The sequence below is a fragment of the Ochotona curzoniae genome, unplaced genomic scaffold (genome assembly GCF_017591425.1).
Source record: "Ochotona curzoniae isolate NIBS_2020 unplaced genomic scaffold, NIBS_Ocur_1.0 patch349, whole genome shotgun sequence".
Lineage (NCBI taxonomy): Eukaryota > Metazoa > Chordata > Mammalia > Lagomorpha > Ochotonidae > Ochotona > Ochotona curzoniae.
The window spans coordinates 42,554-55,007 of NW_024466916.1; the positions used below are offsets into that span (position 1 = coordinate 42,554).

Below are 12,454 nucleotides of genomic sequence, written 5' to 3' on the forward strand. Positions count from 1 at the left end.
ATGAACGTGATCAAACAGACCAAGGTGCTAACTTAGACAATAGGCAGGCACTCAGATGTTTTGCTGAACAAACTAATCTAATCAGAAATTTAGGAGAGCTGTTGTTAAATTTCCATAGTCCTACAAAACCTCCTTCCCCAACCCTAGCATACACTTTAAATTGTAACGAATAGCCTCCCAACAAAATGAGCGTTTCTTTCCACTCTCAATTCTATTCCAGCATGACTGATTTCCAAACCTTGAACTTCTGGGCAGCTAGGCTCGCTGCTCCTAAAGTCAGACACAATCCTAGTGACTTCTCACTGCCTTAGAAACTGCCACCACAGAACTCATGTCAGACTCAAGCAGTAATGCCAAAGAGCCTGACCTGGAGGTGGCCTCGTAAACACAAACTGTCAAATTGATTTGAGCTTTGTACATAAATTTCTTTCTGAATTGATTTGAGCTTTGTACATAAATTTCTTTCTGAGTGGCACAAAAGCACTGTGTTGTCACACTTTACCAGAATCATATTTTTCTGTGTCCCCAATAATATTATGATCTATTTAAGGGTTAGGTGATTTGCAAAAGGCGATTTCTGAGCAGGCATAAAGAGCCCTATTCATAAAGACTAATGTTTAATAAATTTAACTTTTGGGGGGCCGGCATTGTGGTGCAGTGGGTAAGGCCACTGCTGCCCACAGCAGAATCCCGTATGGATGCTGGTTTGTGTCCAGACTGCTCCATTTCTTTTCTTTCCTTTTTTGTTTTCTTACAATTATTTATTATTTTTATTGAAAAGGCAGATCTAGAGGGGAGACAGAGAGAAAGATCTACTGCTGGTTTACTTCCCAAGTGGCCACAAAGGCCAGAGCTGAATTGATCCAAAGGCAGGAGCCAGGATTTCTTCTGGGCCTCCCAAATGTGTACAGGGTCCCAAGGCTTTGGGTCGTCCTCTGCTGCTTTCCCAGGCCACAGGCAGGGAGCTGGATGGGAAGCGGAGCAGCTGGAACACAAAGCAGTCCCCATATGGGATCCTGGCGCATGCAAGGCAAGGACTTAAGCTACTAGGCCATCACATCAGGACCAACTGCTCCACTTCTGATCCCAATTCCTTTGCTAATGGCCTGGGAAAAACAACAGAAGATGGCTCAAGTGTTTGGGCCATGCTACCTGTGTGACATATTTGGATAAAGCTCTTGGCTCCTGGCTTTGGCCTAGTCCAGTACTTGTCATTGTTACCATTTAGGTAGTGAAGCAGTAAATGGAAGATCTCTTTATCTGTCTCTCCTATTCTCTGTGTAACTCGGCCTTTCAAAATCAATCAAGGGCCCGGCACGGTGGCTCAGTGGTTAAGGTCCTCGCCTTGCACGCCCCGGGATCCCATATGGGCGCCGGTTCTATCCTGGCAGCCCCGCTTCCCATCCAGCTCCCCGCCTGTGGCCAGGGAAAGCAGTCGAGGATGGCCCAAAGCTTTGGGACCCTGCACCCACGTGGGAGACCCAGAAGAGGCTCCTGGCTTCAGATCGGCATAGCATCGACAGTTGCGCTCAGTTGGGGAGTGAATCATCGGATGGAAGCTCTGTCTCTCCTCTCTATATATCTGCCTTTCTAATAAAAATATAATAAAATAAATCTTTTTAAAAAAATCAATCAATAAATCTTAGGAAAAAAATAATAATTCTGACTTTGCTAAAGATGTCTGTTCTCTTAACAGTCATGACTTAAATTGTCTTTCTAGTTCATCATACTATAGGAAAAGCTTGTTACAAAACTTACATAGCATTATTAACTATTTTGCAAAGTTTTATGCTTCCACTGATAAATAATATTGCTCAAAATATAATAATGGTAAATAAAGGAAAGTAATATTCCCAAGTTAATTCTACCCTTCAATATAAATTAAAACATCATGTTTTCACTTATAACCACTTCTTCACAAAACAGAATTGCTGGTGATATAAAGAAATGTATACAATAAATTGAAAACAGGTGGTGAAAAAAGGAAACAAAAAAGAAACAAATATCACATGAAGAATGTTAACCAAAAGTTGGAAAAAAATGTTTGAGATGGAAATACTACATAATCCAATTTGATCATCATTCATGGAAAATGGGTGATAAATAAAAAACAGATGGGGAAATGGAAATAAACAAAAAAAAATGGTCAGGAAAATCAGGTAGAGTGCTAACCAAAAGTTTTACTTTTTTTCTTAATGCTTACAGATATAGAAATACCAACTAATCCGATTTTGTTATCACCTAGTAAATATATGTTCCAAATTAATCGCAGTGAATTCCAAACATACATAGAACCAAAATGCTAAGAACATAAGCTAATTTTAGAAGATAAAATTGAATTGAATGAAACCACCTAGGAATGGTGCTCAAGATGACCTTCATAAAACCCTCTTCAGCTGTACACGTAGCCCCAGATACCACGGGCCCACATTTTCCAGTAGCCAAGATGGGCTGAAATACGTTAGCAGTTACCAGATTAGTGGCATTCTGTAAGTTTAGAGAAAGAGGGAAGGGATGAATATCTCTGAAAAATAGAGCTTTCCCACTATAACCTCCTGGCATCACCCTCAGTGTTTCTACATAAAGAAATGATCAACAGGGGCCAGCATTGTAGAGCTGCTTGTGACAACAGCATCCCATGAGAGCACCAGTTTGAGTCCTAGTTGCTGCACTTCAGATCAAGCTCCCTGCCAAAGAACCTGGGAAAGCAGAATAAGATGGCCCAAGTGTCTGGGGCCCTGCCACCCAGGTGGGAGACCCAAATGGAGTTCTGGCTCCTGGGTTTTGCCTGATCCAGTCCCAGTCATAGCAGACATTTTGGGAGTGAACTAGCAGATGGAAGATAGCACTTTCTCCCTCAAAAGTAAGTAAAAACATTGCAAAACAAAGCAAAAAAAAAAAAAAAAAAAAAAGACAAATGGCATAACACTGTTGTTTACTGAGCAGCCATTGGTACAAGCTGAGAATGGCTCCAAAGTGATATGAAAGCAATCTCGTAAGACACCGGTCATTGTGGTCATGATCAATGATGCTTCAACTCTGGATTGAGTTAGATCCAAATTATTGAGCATCTAGAAAAGAAATGAACTATCTGTCCTGTAAGGAAGCCACTCAGAGGTTAAGTCTACCCCACAAATATTTTGTGCCTAAAAAATTGAACTCTGTTGCCTATATTTGCAATTAGTGTATGAGGTAGGCATCCAGCACAGCAGTTAGGATCTTCCTTTGGACACCCATATCTCATTTGAAGTGCCTGGATTCAAATCCTGGCTTTACTTTCAATTCTAACTGCCTTCTAATGCACAGCAAACGATGGCTTGAGTAAGTGGGTCTCTGTCATCCGCATAGGAGACCCAGATGACACTTTTATTAACTCCTGGCTTCAGCCTGGCCCAGCCCCAGATATCAAGGGTACTTATGGAGTGAACCAACAGATGGGAGAAATATTCTCATTTACTCTCTCTCTCTCTCTCTCCTTCCCTTCTCTTTCAAATAAAATGAAGATAAATAAATAAAAAATAAAGTCAGATAGCATATAATAATCTAGATTTCTGGCTTCTCTAAAAATCAGAACTGGGCCCATAGTCTCACATCACAGTGACTGGGCTGAGCCCCTGTACGAGGCCATAATCAATGAATTATTTTTAAGATACATGGAATTTATATATTTTTACATATTCTGTATTTCTATAAATGAAGAGTAGATCTGAGTATTTTAATAATCAAGGAAGCAAACATAGGCTAACTTTATATATCAGGCATACAGATAGATGTCACAATAAAAGTAAACCTACTTTCCTTTCAGAGATGGACTATTTTAAATATCTCGGAATTTTCTGTGTATGTGGAAATATACATACATTTGCTTACTTTCTTTGAGTAAAGCAAGACATGATAAAGTAGTCAGTGTGGCTGGAATGAGTTTTCTTATGTATTCATCATTACTTTTCATTAGGTCAATGACAGCATTTAAAGGAGACAGCAAAGTTATGAAATTATTTGCAAAACACATAAAGGTAAGCAAGGTTCTGGGGGGTCCTGGTGGAGACGGAAGGGGTCCCTAAAGGCCCCTACCAAACCTTCAGCTTTTTCCCTTCAAGTTCTCCTACTCCATCTAGCAAGTGATTTCTTTGGTACCTTCCTTGTGTGACCTTTATTAGCAACCATTCTGGTTTTCTTTGAACCCCGTGCCTCCATCCTTGTACCCCCTTCCCCACAGCAGTGCCTGTACCACCATGCCCTGCTGCTATTTAAGGCCGAGCATTGACTCACGGGGTCTTGAGGATTTACCAGTTTTTCTGAAGAGATGGTTGTTTTTTCTCTGAAAGTTGACCATAAACAAGGGGAGCCCCATTTTGAGCTGCAATTGCACAAGCTTAATAACTCCTCTTCCCTTCTCTTAGGTCCAGGAACAAATAAAGTTGCTGGAGAAGCGTGTGGTACATCTAGGTGTCGGAACTCCAGGGAGAATTAAAGAACTCGTTAAACAAGGTTTGTTTTTTTAAAAAAAAAAAAAAAAAAAAAAGCCAGTGACTCTCCTACCCGGATAGTTTGCGTTACTCAGCGTGAACCTGGGAAGCCACATTTGAGGTTTACAGATCCAGATCTTTGTATTAATTCAGGATGTAGAAACTTAGCCTTCAGTCTCCAAAGCTGGCCAGCAAGCTTACAATGTAATAGGGAATGATAACAGCATTGGCTAGCTGAAGTGTGCATGCCCACCTACACACCCTCACACTCCAGTTGCTGAAAGCCTCTTGAGATAGTGGAGTTGAATGTGTTGACCATTTCCCGTTCATTTAACTGAATCTTGGCTCCTCAGGATTCCTGTTCTGGTGAAGGAGTGTAATGTAAAACATTAGAGATTCAGTGTCTATAGAGAGCATAGCCAATCTCATAAATCTGAGGTTCTACTCATAATGATTTTGATTTGTATTTCCCTTATTAGTGATGTTGAGCACTTTGTCTGTAGCTCATGACCAATTGTATGTCTTCCTTTGAGAACTATCTGTGTAGATCTAGTCCCCAAATTCAGCTGGATAGTTTCATATTGAGTTGCTTGAGTTTTTATGTATTCTGGATATGCAAGCCCACTTGAATATGTCTTCTCTCATTCCATAGATTGCCTCTTCAATGTATTGTTTCCTTCATGATGAAAGCGCTTTTGTTTGGTGGAATCCCATTTGTCTGTTTTTACTTTTATTTGCTGTGATTTTGAGGGTGTGATCCAGAAAATCCTTGTCCATTCCAATGTCCTGAAATGCTTTTCCCTAAGTTTTAATACTCTTAACGTTCTAAATTTCACATTGAAATATTTAATCCATTTTCTACTTATTTTTTAAGTAGTAAGAGATAGGACTCTAGTTTCATTCTCATAACATGGATATTCAATTTCTAGCACAGTTCATTAAAAATACTCTCCTTTTCCAAATGCATGTTGCTAGTACCTTTGCCAAAGGTCAGCTTACTGTGTTGATTTACCTCTGGAGTCTCCTGTTCCATTTGTCTATGAATCTGCTTTTTTATACCAATATCATGCCAATGACTATAGCTCAGTAACATATCTTAAACTCAGGCAGTGTAATACATACTGCTTTGTGCTTTTTGCTCAGGATCACTTTAGCTGCTTGGCGGTCTTCTGGTTTCACACACAACAGTGAGGGAAACAATCAACATGGTTCTATGAAAAATGTCATTGGGATGTTTCACAGAGATTGCACTAAATCTATAAACATTTTCTGTTTTATGTAAATTTTAATACAAGATGTATTCCCATTTCTTTATGTCTTTTCTAGTTTCTTCCATCAATGGTTTATAGTCTTTATTTCAGAAATCTTTCCCCCTTGGTTAACTTTATTCCCAGGGTTTTTATTGTTGTTGGTTGTTTTGTTTTCTCTTGAAAGTTGTATTGTTTTCTTGATTTCCTTTTCACAGGATTCACTACTGCTATGTAAAATGCACTATTAATTTTTTAATGTATCCTCCATTTCTCTATTATTCAAGTATATTTATTATTTACCTTTAATCAGCTTTGTAGATATAGGAGTTCCTCTCTCCCTCTGCTCCTCTTCCCTTCCTATTTTAAAATGGTCCCAACTAAAGACCATTATGCAAAGTGCTACTAATTTTTATACATTATCTTTGTATCCTGCAGCTTGGTGACTTTGCTTATTAATTCTAAGAACTTCGCAATGGAGTCTCTCAGATCTGAAGTAAAATCATGAAATCTGCAAACAGTGACTGTCTGACTTCCTCCTTTCCAATGTGAAGGCCCTCCATTTCTTTCTCTTGCCTAATTGCTGTGACTAAAGAATTCCAACCCTATGCTGAATACAAGCAGTTAAAAGGGGAATCCTTGTCTTGTACCAGATCTTATATAGCCTTCAGCTTTCTCCCATTCAGTAAGGTGTTGGCTTGTCTTTTTATATATGGCCTTTTTTATGCTGAAGTATATTCCTTCTATACCTAATCTGCTCAGAGCTTTTATCCTGAAGGAATGTTTGAATGTTATCAAATCACTCTTCTGCATCTACTGAAATGTGTATATGGTCATTGTTCTTCATTCTGTTGATCTAGTGTATCAGATTTACTGATTTGTGTATGTTAAATCATCTCCATAACCCCAAAATGAATCTGACTTGATAATGGTGAATGATCTTTTTAATGTATTTGCTGTTGGGTTCAGTTCACTAGTATTTTGTTAAGGACTTTTTGCATCTGTATTCATCTAAGATATTGGCCTATAGCTTTCTTTTTGTGTTGTTTCCTAGCATGGTTTTGGTTTAAAAACTCATAGAATGAATTTGGAAGAATTTCCTTCTCTTCTATTTTTGGAAATAATTTGAGAGGAAAAATAAGTTTAGCAGGAAATTATTTAAGGGAAATCATTGTGGCAGGGAGATGGATCAGAAGTGGAGCATATAGGACCTTGGTTGGGACCCATACAAGATGTTGGCATCTTAGGTAGCTCCTTAACCCACTACACTGCAACACTGGCCCCTAAAATATTCTTTATGACTTTATCATGAAAAGGTTTAATTTTTCATTATAATAGCTCTTTCGTATTCCATTATGCATTCTATTTTGGCAGCACATTTATTTCTAACTTTTACTAATAAAAATAATACTGCAATGATCATATTTGCAAGTAACAGGGTGTTAGTGTTGTGATGTTTTTACTGGAATACATCACAGAAGGAAAATTATTTTTATCAAATAGTTTGCATTTCCAAATAATTATTATGCAATGTCCTGTTTCAGTACAGATGGGCTGTATGTCTTTGCTCTCCCATCAGTCATAAGTTATTTTTAAGGGAAGATTTTTTCAGTTCATTTGCTTTTTCAGTTTACTGTTTTTAATTTTTCCAGGAGAGTTTTAAATAAAGAGATATGTTAAGCATAAGAAGTATGAACAAGACTTGGGGCGGGAGCAAACTGCACAAGGAAATGCAGAGGAGAGGAGCAGCAGGTACCGGAAGGCCTCAGGTCTGGCTTTCTGGGGGTGCCGTGTATTAGCTTACAACAGGAGAGGAGCTGACCATGCACCTGACTATGACACACTCAGGGCTAGGCAGTCCCTGCGGTTCCCTCCAGCCCTCACAGCCCCAAAGCATCTTATATGCAAGCTATAGCTCATCATGTCCCTGCCAGGTCTGAAGCCTATCCCCGTGATTTCAGGCTAGCAGGCGAACACTTTAGCAAGAGCAGCTTTATGCTTCCTTCCAAAGCAGCACAGCGCCTGCAAGGAGAGCATGTCTCAGAATGCCTCATTTGTTTTCCACCAAGCAGGGGCAGCACTTAGATGCACAGCCTAGCTTCTGGGGGAGAAGATGGCAAATGAAGGCTTTTTCTCATATACTTTGCCCCAGTTTATTGTGATCAGAATACAAAAAAAGAATCATTTCTTTGAGCTTGAATTGTGAGATCTTCACTACGACTCTCTCTCTCTCTGTGTTCCAGGTGGCCTTAATTTAAACCCCTTAAAGTTCCTGGTTTTTGACTGGAACTGGAGAGACCAGAAGCTGAGGAGAATGATGGACATTCCCGAGGTATGGAGGAGCCGGGCTTTGCCTTTAATCACCTTTTGTTCCATGTGAACTTGAATTCAAGCAAAGTAACAAAGTCTGTGATGTGAGGAGTTGATCTCCATCTTCTAAGTCAGAGGTAGCGACAGTGATGAAGGCTGCACTTTGCCCTAAAACCAGATGCATCCTTTCCAGGTGGACTGTGAAAAGAATCCGAGGGACTTAGCACTTTTCCTTCTCTTTAGCTGTTTTTCATCTTTGCCCTTATACCAGCATACTTCAGAAAGCTTAACAGAGTGGCTAAGATGCCAGCAGGGATACCTGTATCCTATATCAGTTCAAGTCCCAACCCCACCTTCCATCAGGAAGATAGCAGACTGCCTGGATTCAAGTACCAGCTGCAGCTTCCATCCTAACTTCCTGCACAAGTGCACCATGAGGGGTAGCAGGAGAAGGCTCCAGTAGGTGGGGTCCTTGCCACCCGTGTGGGAGACCCAGACTGAGTTCCAGGCACCCAGCCTCATGGTTGGCCTACGCTGGGCTGGCTGCTGGGGGCATTTGGAGAATGCGCCGTAGGGTAGAAGAGCTCTCTGTCTCTTGCTCTCCGACTTTTAGATAACTGAATTAAAATTGAAAATGTTTATTTTGGTACCAAAAGAGTTGAAATCCATGCATAGTTTTTAATATAAATGTTCCATAAACTTATGGGAAACACCTCGTGTACACTTTGGTCCAGGACATGACATGAACTGCCTTATTACCAGCATATTTAGAAACCTGCTTACATAATTTAGAAAGACGCTTTCATTTGCTGGGTTAGGGCAATCCTTTGGTGTCTCAGTGGATTAGAATTGAATAATTAAATGCCTTTGTGGGCACAGCATCACACTTTATATTTATAGTTATAAGGAAAAAAAAGCAATCCATTATCATCATGTGAAAAGTTGATTTTGCCACCCAGTATGCTATCAGTGGGGCTAATTTTTCAAACTGGCCTGATACCACAAAGTGGGGAAAAAAGGGTTTGCACAGTAATAAACATGGATGCCAGACACCAACAAGGAATAAATCATGACAGTAACCATGGGAGAGGCTTGTAAATAACTCATCCATGCATGCTAAATTAACTTACACAGAAAACTATGTCCTTGCAGTGGCCAATCCTGATTGGAATAGATCAGTCTATTCTATCAGACATTACCTAAGGTTAAAAAATAATTTGCTCAGGTCCATGTGCACACACACACACACACACACAGACATGCTGTCTGTTTCTTTCTTTTTTTTTTTTTTTGAATCTTTTAGGCACTTTTTATTTTCCAAAAAAAATTGTCGTTAATATATAAACATCTCATTCTCTCAAAAAATTCTACAACTATACAGCTGTTTGCTCCATTATTTGCATAGGAAATGACCACAATACAAAAATAAGAGGGAAAAAGAAGCAAAACAGCAACCAATTTATGCTTTTCATGTAGGTATGTTTCCACATATAAACATTTTGAAGCCTCTTACAAAATTATTTACACCATTTGTCGTCTATTTACACATTAAGAGCAACTCTGCTAACAAACAAAACTATAATTTATCAAGTTATGAAAACTGTTTTCTAAAAAAAGTACTATATTACCACAAAATAAATAAAGATAAACAATATTTTAAAAACAAAATTAAATTTTCATTTCAATTAAAACCCCTTTTGGCATTCTGCTTATGTATTCTGCCCTTTGGTTAACAGCATCAGCAGTTTAAGATGCTGTTTGTTTCTGTCTTTTTCTCATATACTTTGCCCCTGACTAAAAACTTATTTAACAAATTTGAGATCAGGCACATGAAGCCACATTTGAAAAGAACTTGTCACCCATTTCTTTGTTTTTAATTCATCAATTCTGTTATGAGCTATTATCCCACATACTGCCTATAATCTGGGTTACTTTTAAGTCCTTGAAATACCTGTGTGTACTACTTCACTTTGAATGGCTGCAAACAAAAGCACACTTAGAGAAAAGTCCTGTTTTATGTAACTCTTCTCTTTGTTCATGTAACAGTTTCATCTCCAAATCCAGTGTGAGTTGGGACTGTTGTCCCTGATTCCTGCGGTAACAGCTGTGTGAAGACCAGGTCGCCAGATGGTTGAACTGACTCACCAAGACCGTCTTGTCTGGAGCTTAACTTTTTTTTTTTCTTTTATCCTTTTCTTTCATTTAGATAAGAAAGGAGGTTTTTGAACTTCTGGAAATGGGAGTACTCAGTCTATGCAAGTCTGAATCTTTGAAGTTGGGCCTTTTCTGAGCCTGGATCCTACTAAAGATCGCAGTTCTCACCGTGGGATCACATCTTACTGAATGACTCTGGTTATGGCAAGCCCTCAGTACATATCAGCTATTGTTTTATTATGCTGACTGTACAACCAGATGCAGTTCTGGGAATGTCTGACAGGGATTCATTGACAGAGCTGAATCTGCTTTAGCCAGCTCCCTTGTAAAATAAAGAGTCATTGGTTTGTCTCTGATCTCTGTTGAGTAGACTGAGTTTTTCTGTTGCCAGCTGGCCTGGGAGGTAACTGAGCAGGAGGAGAAGAGCAGTGAGGGGAGCTGAGGTCAGTCCTGCCCTCTGTGAGAGTGGGAAGTGAGAGTGGTGTTCACAGGATGGCTTGGAAGTGCATGAGACGGTCCACGGGAGCAGGGCTGTGAGCTCTGAGGCTTGAAGGGGACACAGGTTCCAGCATGAAGAGCCGCAGATGTATGTACTGCTTTGTAAACTGATGAAAAACAAACAAGTGTAATTACAGCTGTCTTCCTCCTTCCTTCTGTTATTTCGAAAAAAATTCAGAATCACAGAAAAGTTGCAAAAACAGTATAAATTCCTATGTCCGCTTCACCTGGTTTCCCCAGCGTTGACATCTGATAACACCATAATAGAATTATCAAAACAAAGAAGTCATATAATTTGGTACAACTGAGTGAACAAAAGTTTTCCCACTGGGCCCCACATTGTCACTAGTTGTTCTGTTTCCTAAGTTTCTGCAAAATGCTGACATTTTGTCACTGTCTCCAGGCCTCTCATAACCGTCATACTTTCAGTACACCCATGTGTATCCTATATTGTTTTCTTGCTATGGTTGACAGTTCTCCCTTTTGCCAGAATACGACACATTTGACCTGTTCTTGATGTCTCCTGTCGGGACATAAGTGCCTTGTCAGAGGACAGAAAACAGAATAGGTTGAACAATTCTCCTGGCCAAGCTTTGCAGCAAGTCCCTGGGTCAGTGGATACACACTTAAGTGGACTTGGTCAGCAACAGACCTTGGAAAGATTTTCTCAACCCTGGTGCAATGAAGCTGATATCTCAGAACTATCAAAACCACTCAAATAACACCCTTGGAACATTCTTCCCCACATTGGGATCTCTAAGGCATCATCAAGTGACTGTCTGATGTAGTTTGACAGCAAGGAGTGGCTCCCCTGTCCTTCCTGTGGACACAGAGGGGAAAAAAAGAACTGAAACATTTATCTCCCACACCTTCCCTCCCCATCCTCCCCATCCTAATCAGAAGCTCACATGCATCATTCTCAACTATGTAATCAATATGAAAAATTTTTTTTAAATTTAAAGGGACATTGCTAGTTCAGGTAGCAAAGCTAGAAGTCAAGCCCAAGTCTCATGTTCACCTCAAGAGACCACGTTTTTCATTGGCAATTCAGAAGCCATTACTGACACATAAAATTCTACCTTTGAATTTTGCTAAATTTTAAGTTTATTTTCCTGAAAACCAAAATCCCTGCAACCATCATTGTGGTACAATGGGTTAAAACATTGCTTGCAGTGCCTGTATCCCAAATGGACCCCAGTTCAAGTCCCAGCTGCTCAACGTTCAACCTAGCTGTCTGACAGTGTACCTTGGAAAGCAGTGGAAGATGGCCCACATGTTCAGGCCCCGGTAATCTCTTGGGAGAACCGTAAGGAATGCCTGGCTCTTGACTTCGGCCACTCCAGCCCTGGCCCTTGGCCATTTGAGGAGTGAATCAGAGGATGGAAGATATCTCTCTCTCTCTCTGACTTTGAAGAAAAACAATCTTTTGAAAAACTCAAAGTCCTGCAAATCACACACCCACACACATCATCAACAACTTGCTGTTCATGCACCTCCACAAGTTGAAAGTCACACACATAAACTCAAAGGAAGGAGGAATGGAATCTGTTCTCTAGGACCCTGACTAGAACCCAAAAGGTTAAAGAAAAAAGACCCACTGAAGAACAAAATAGTTAAAAATCCACTGGAGAATGAAATCCCATTAAAGCTATAGCTAAATATAACCCAATTATTTTCGACTCTTTAATCCTAGGAAGAGAGATGATCTTAGCCAATAGTAAGAAAGAACATGCCCCGGCGTTTAGCGGTACAGGCCAAGGATGTTCAACATTCTGC

At 39.9% G+C, this 12,454-nt stretch overlaps 1 protein-coding gene across 1 annotated transcript in view; it reads left to right on the plus strand.

Annotated features, from left to right (window-relative positions):
* The window catches only part of LOC121167217 (uncharacterized protein C3orf26 homolog), a gene marked incomplete at its 5' end in the record, with an annotated part of 31,301 nt that extends 20,769 nt beyond the window's left edge, over positions 1-10,532 (plus strand). The window contains 4 exon segments of the mRNA XM_040996616.1: positions 3,956-4,016; positions 4,404-4,491; positions 7,960-8,048; positions 10,233-10,532. Of these exon segments, the coding sequence (XP_040852550.1) occupies positions 3,956-4,016; positions 4,404-4,491; positions 7,960-8,048; positions 10,233-10,316 (322 nt within the window).
* Positions 10,533-12,454: the final 1,922 nt, after the last annotated feature.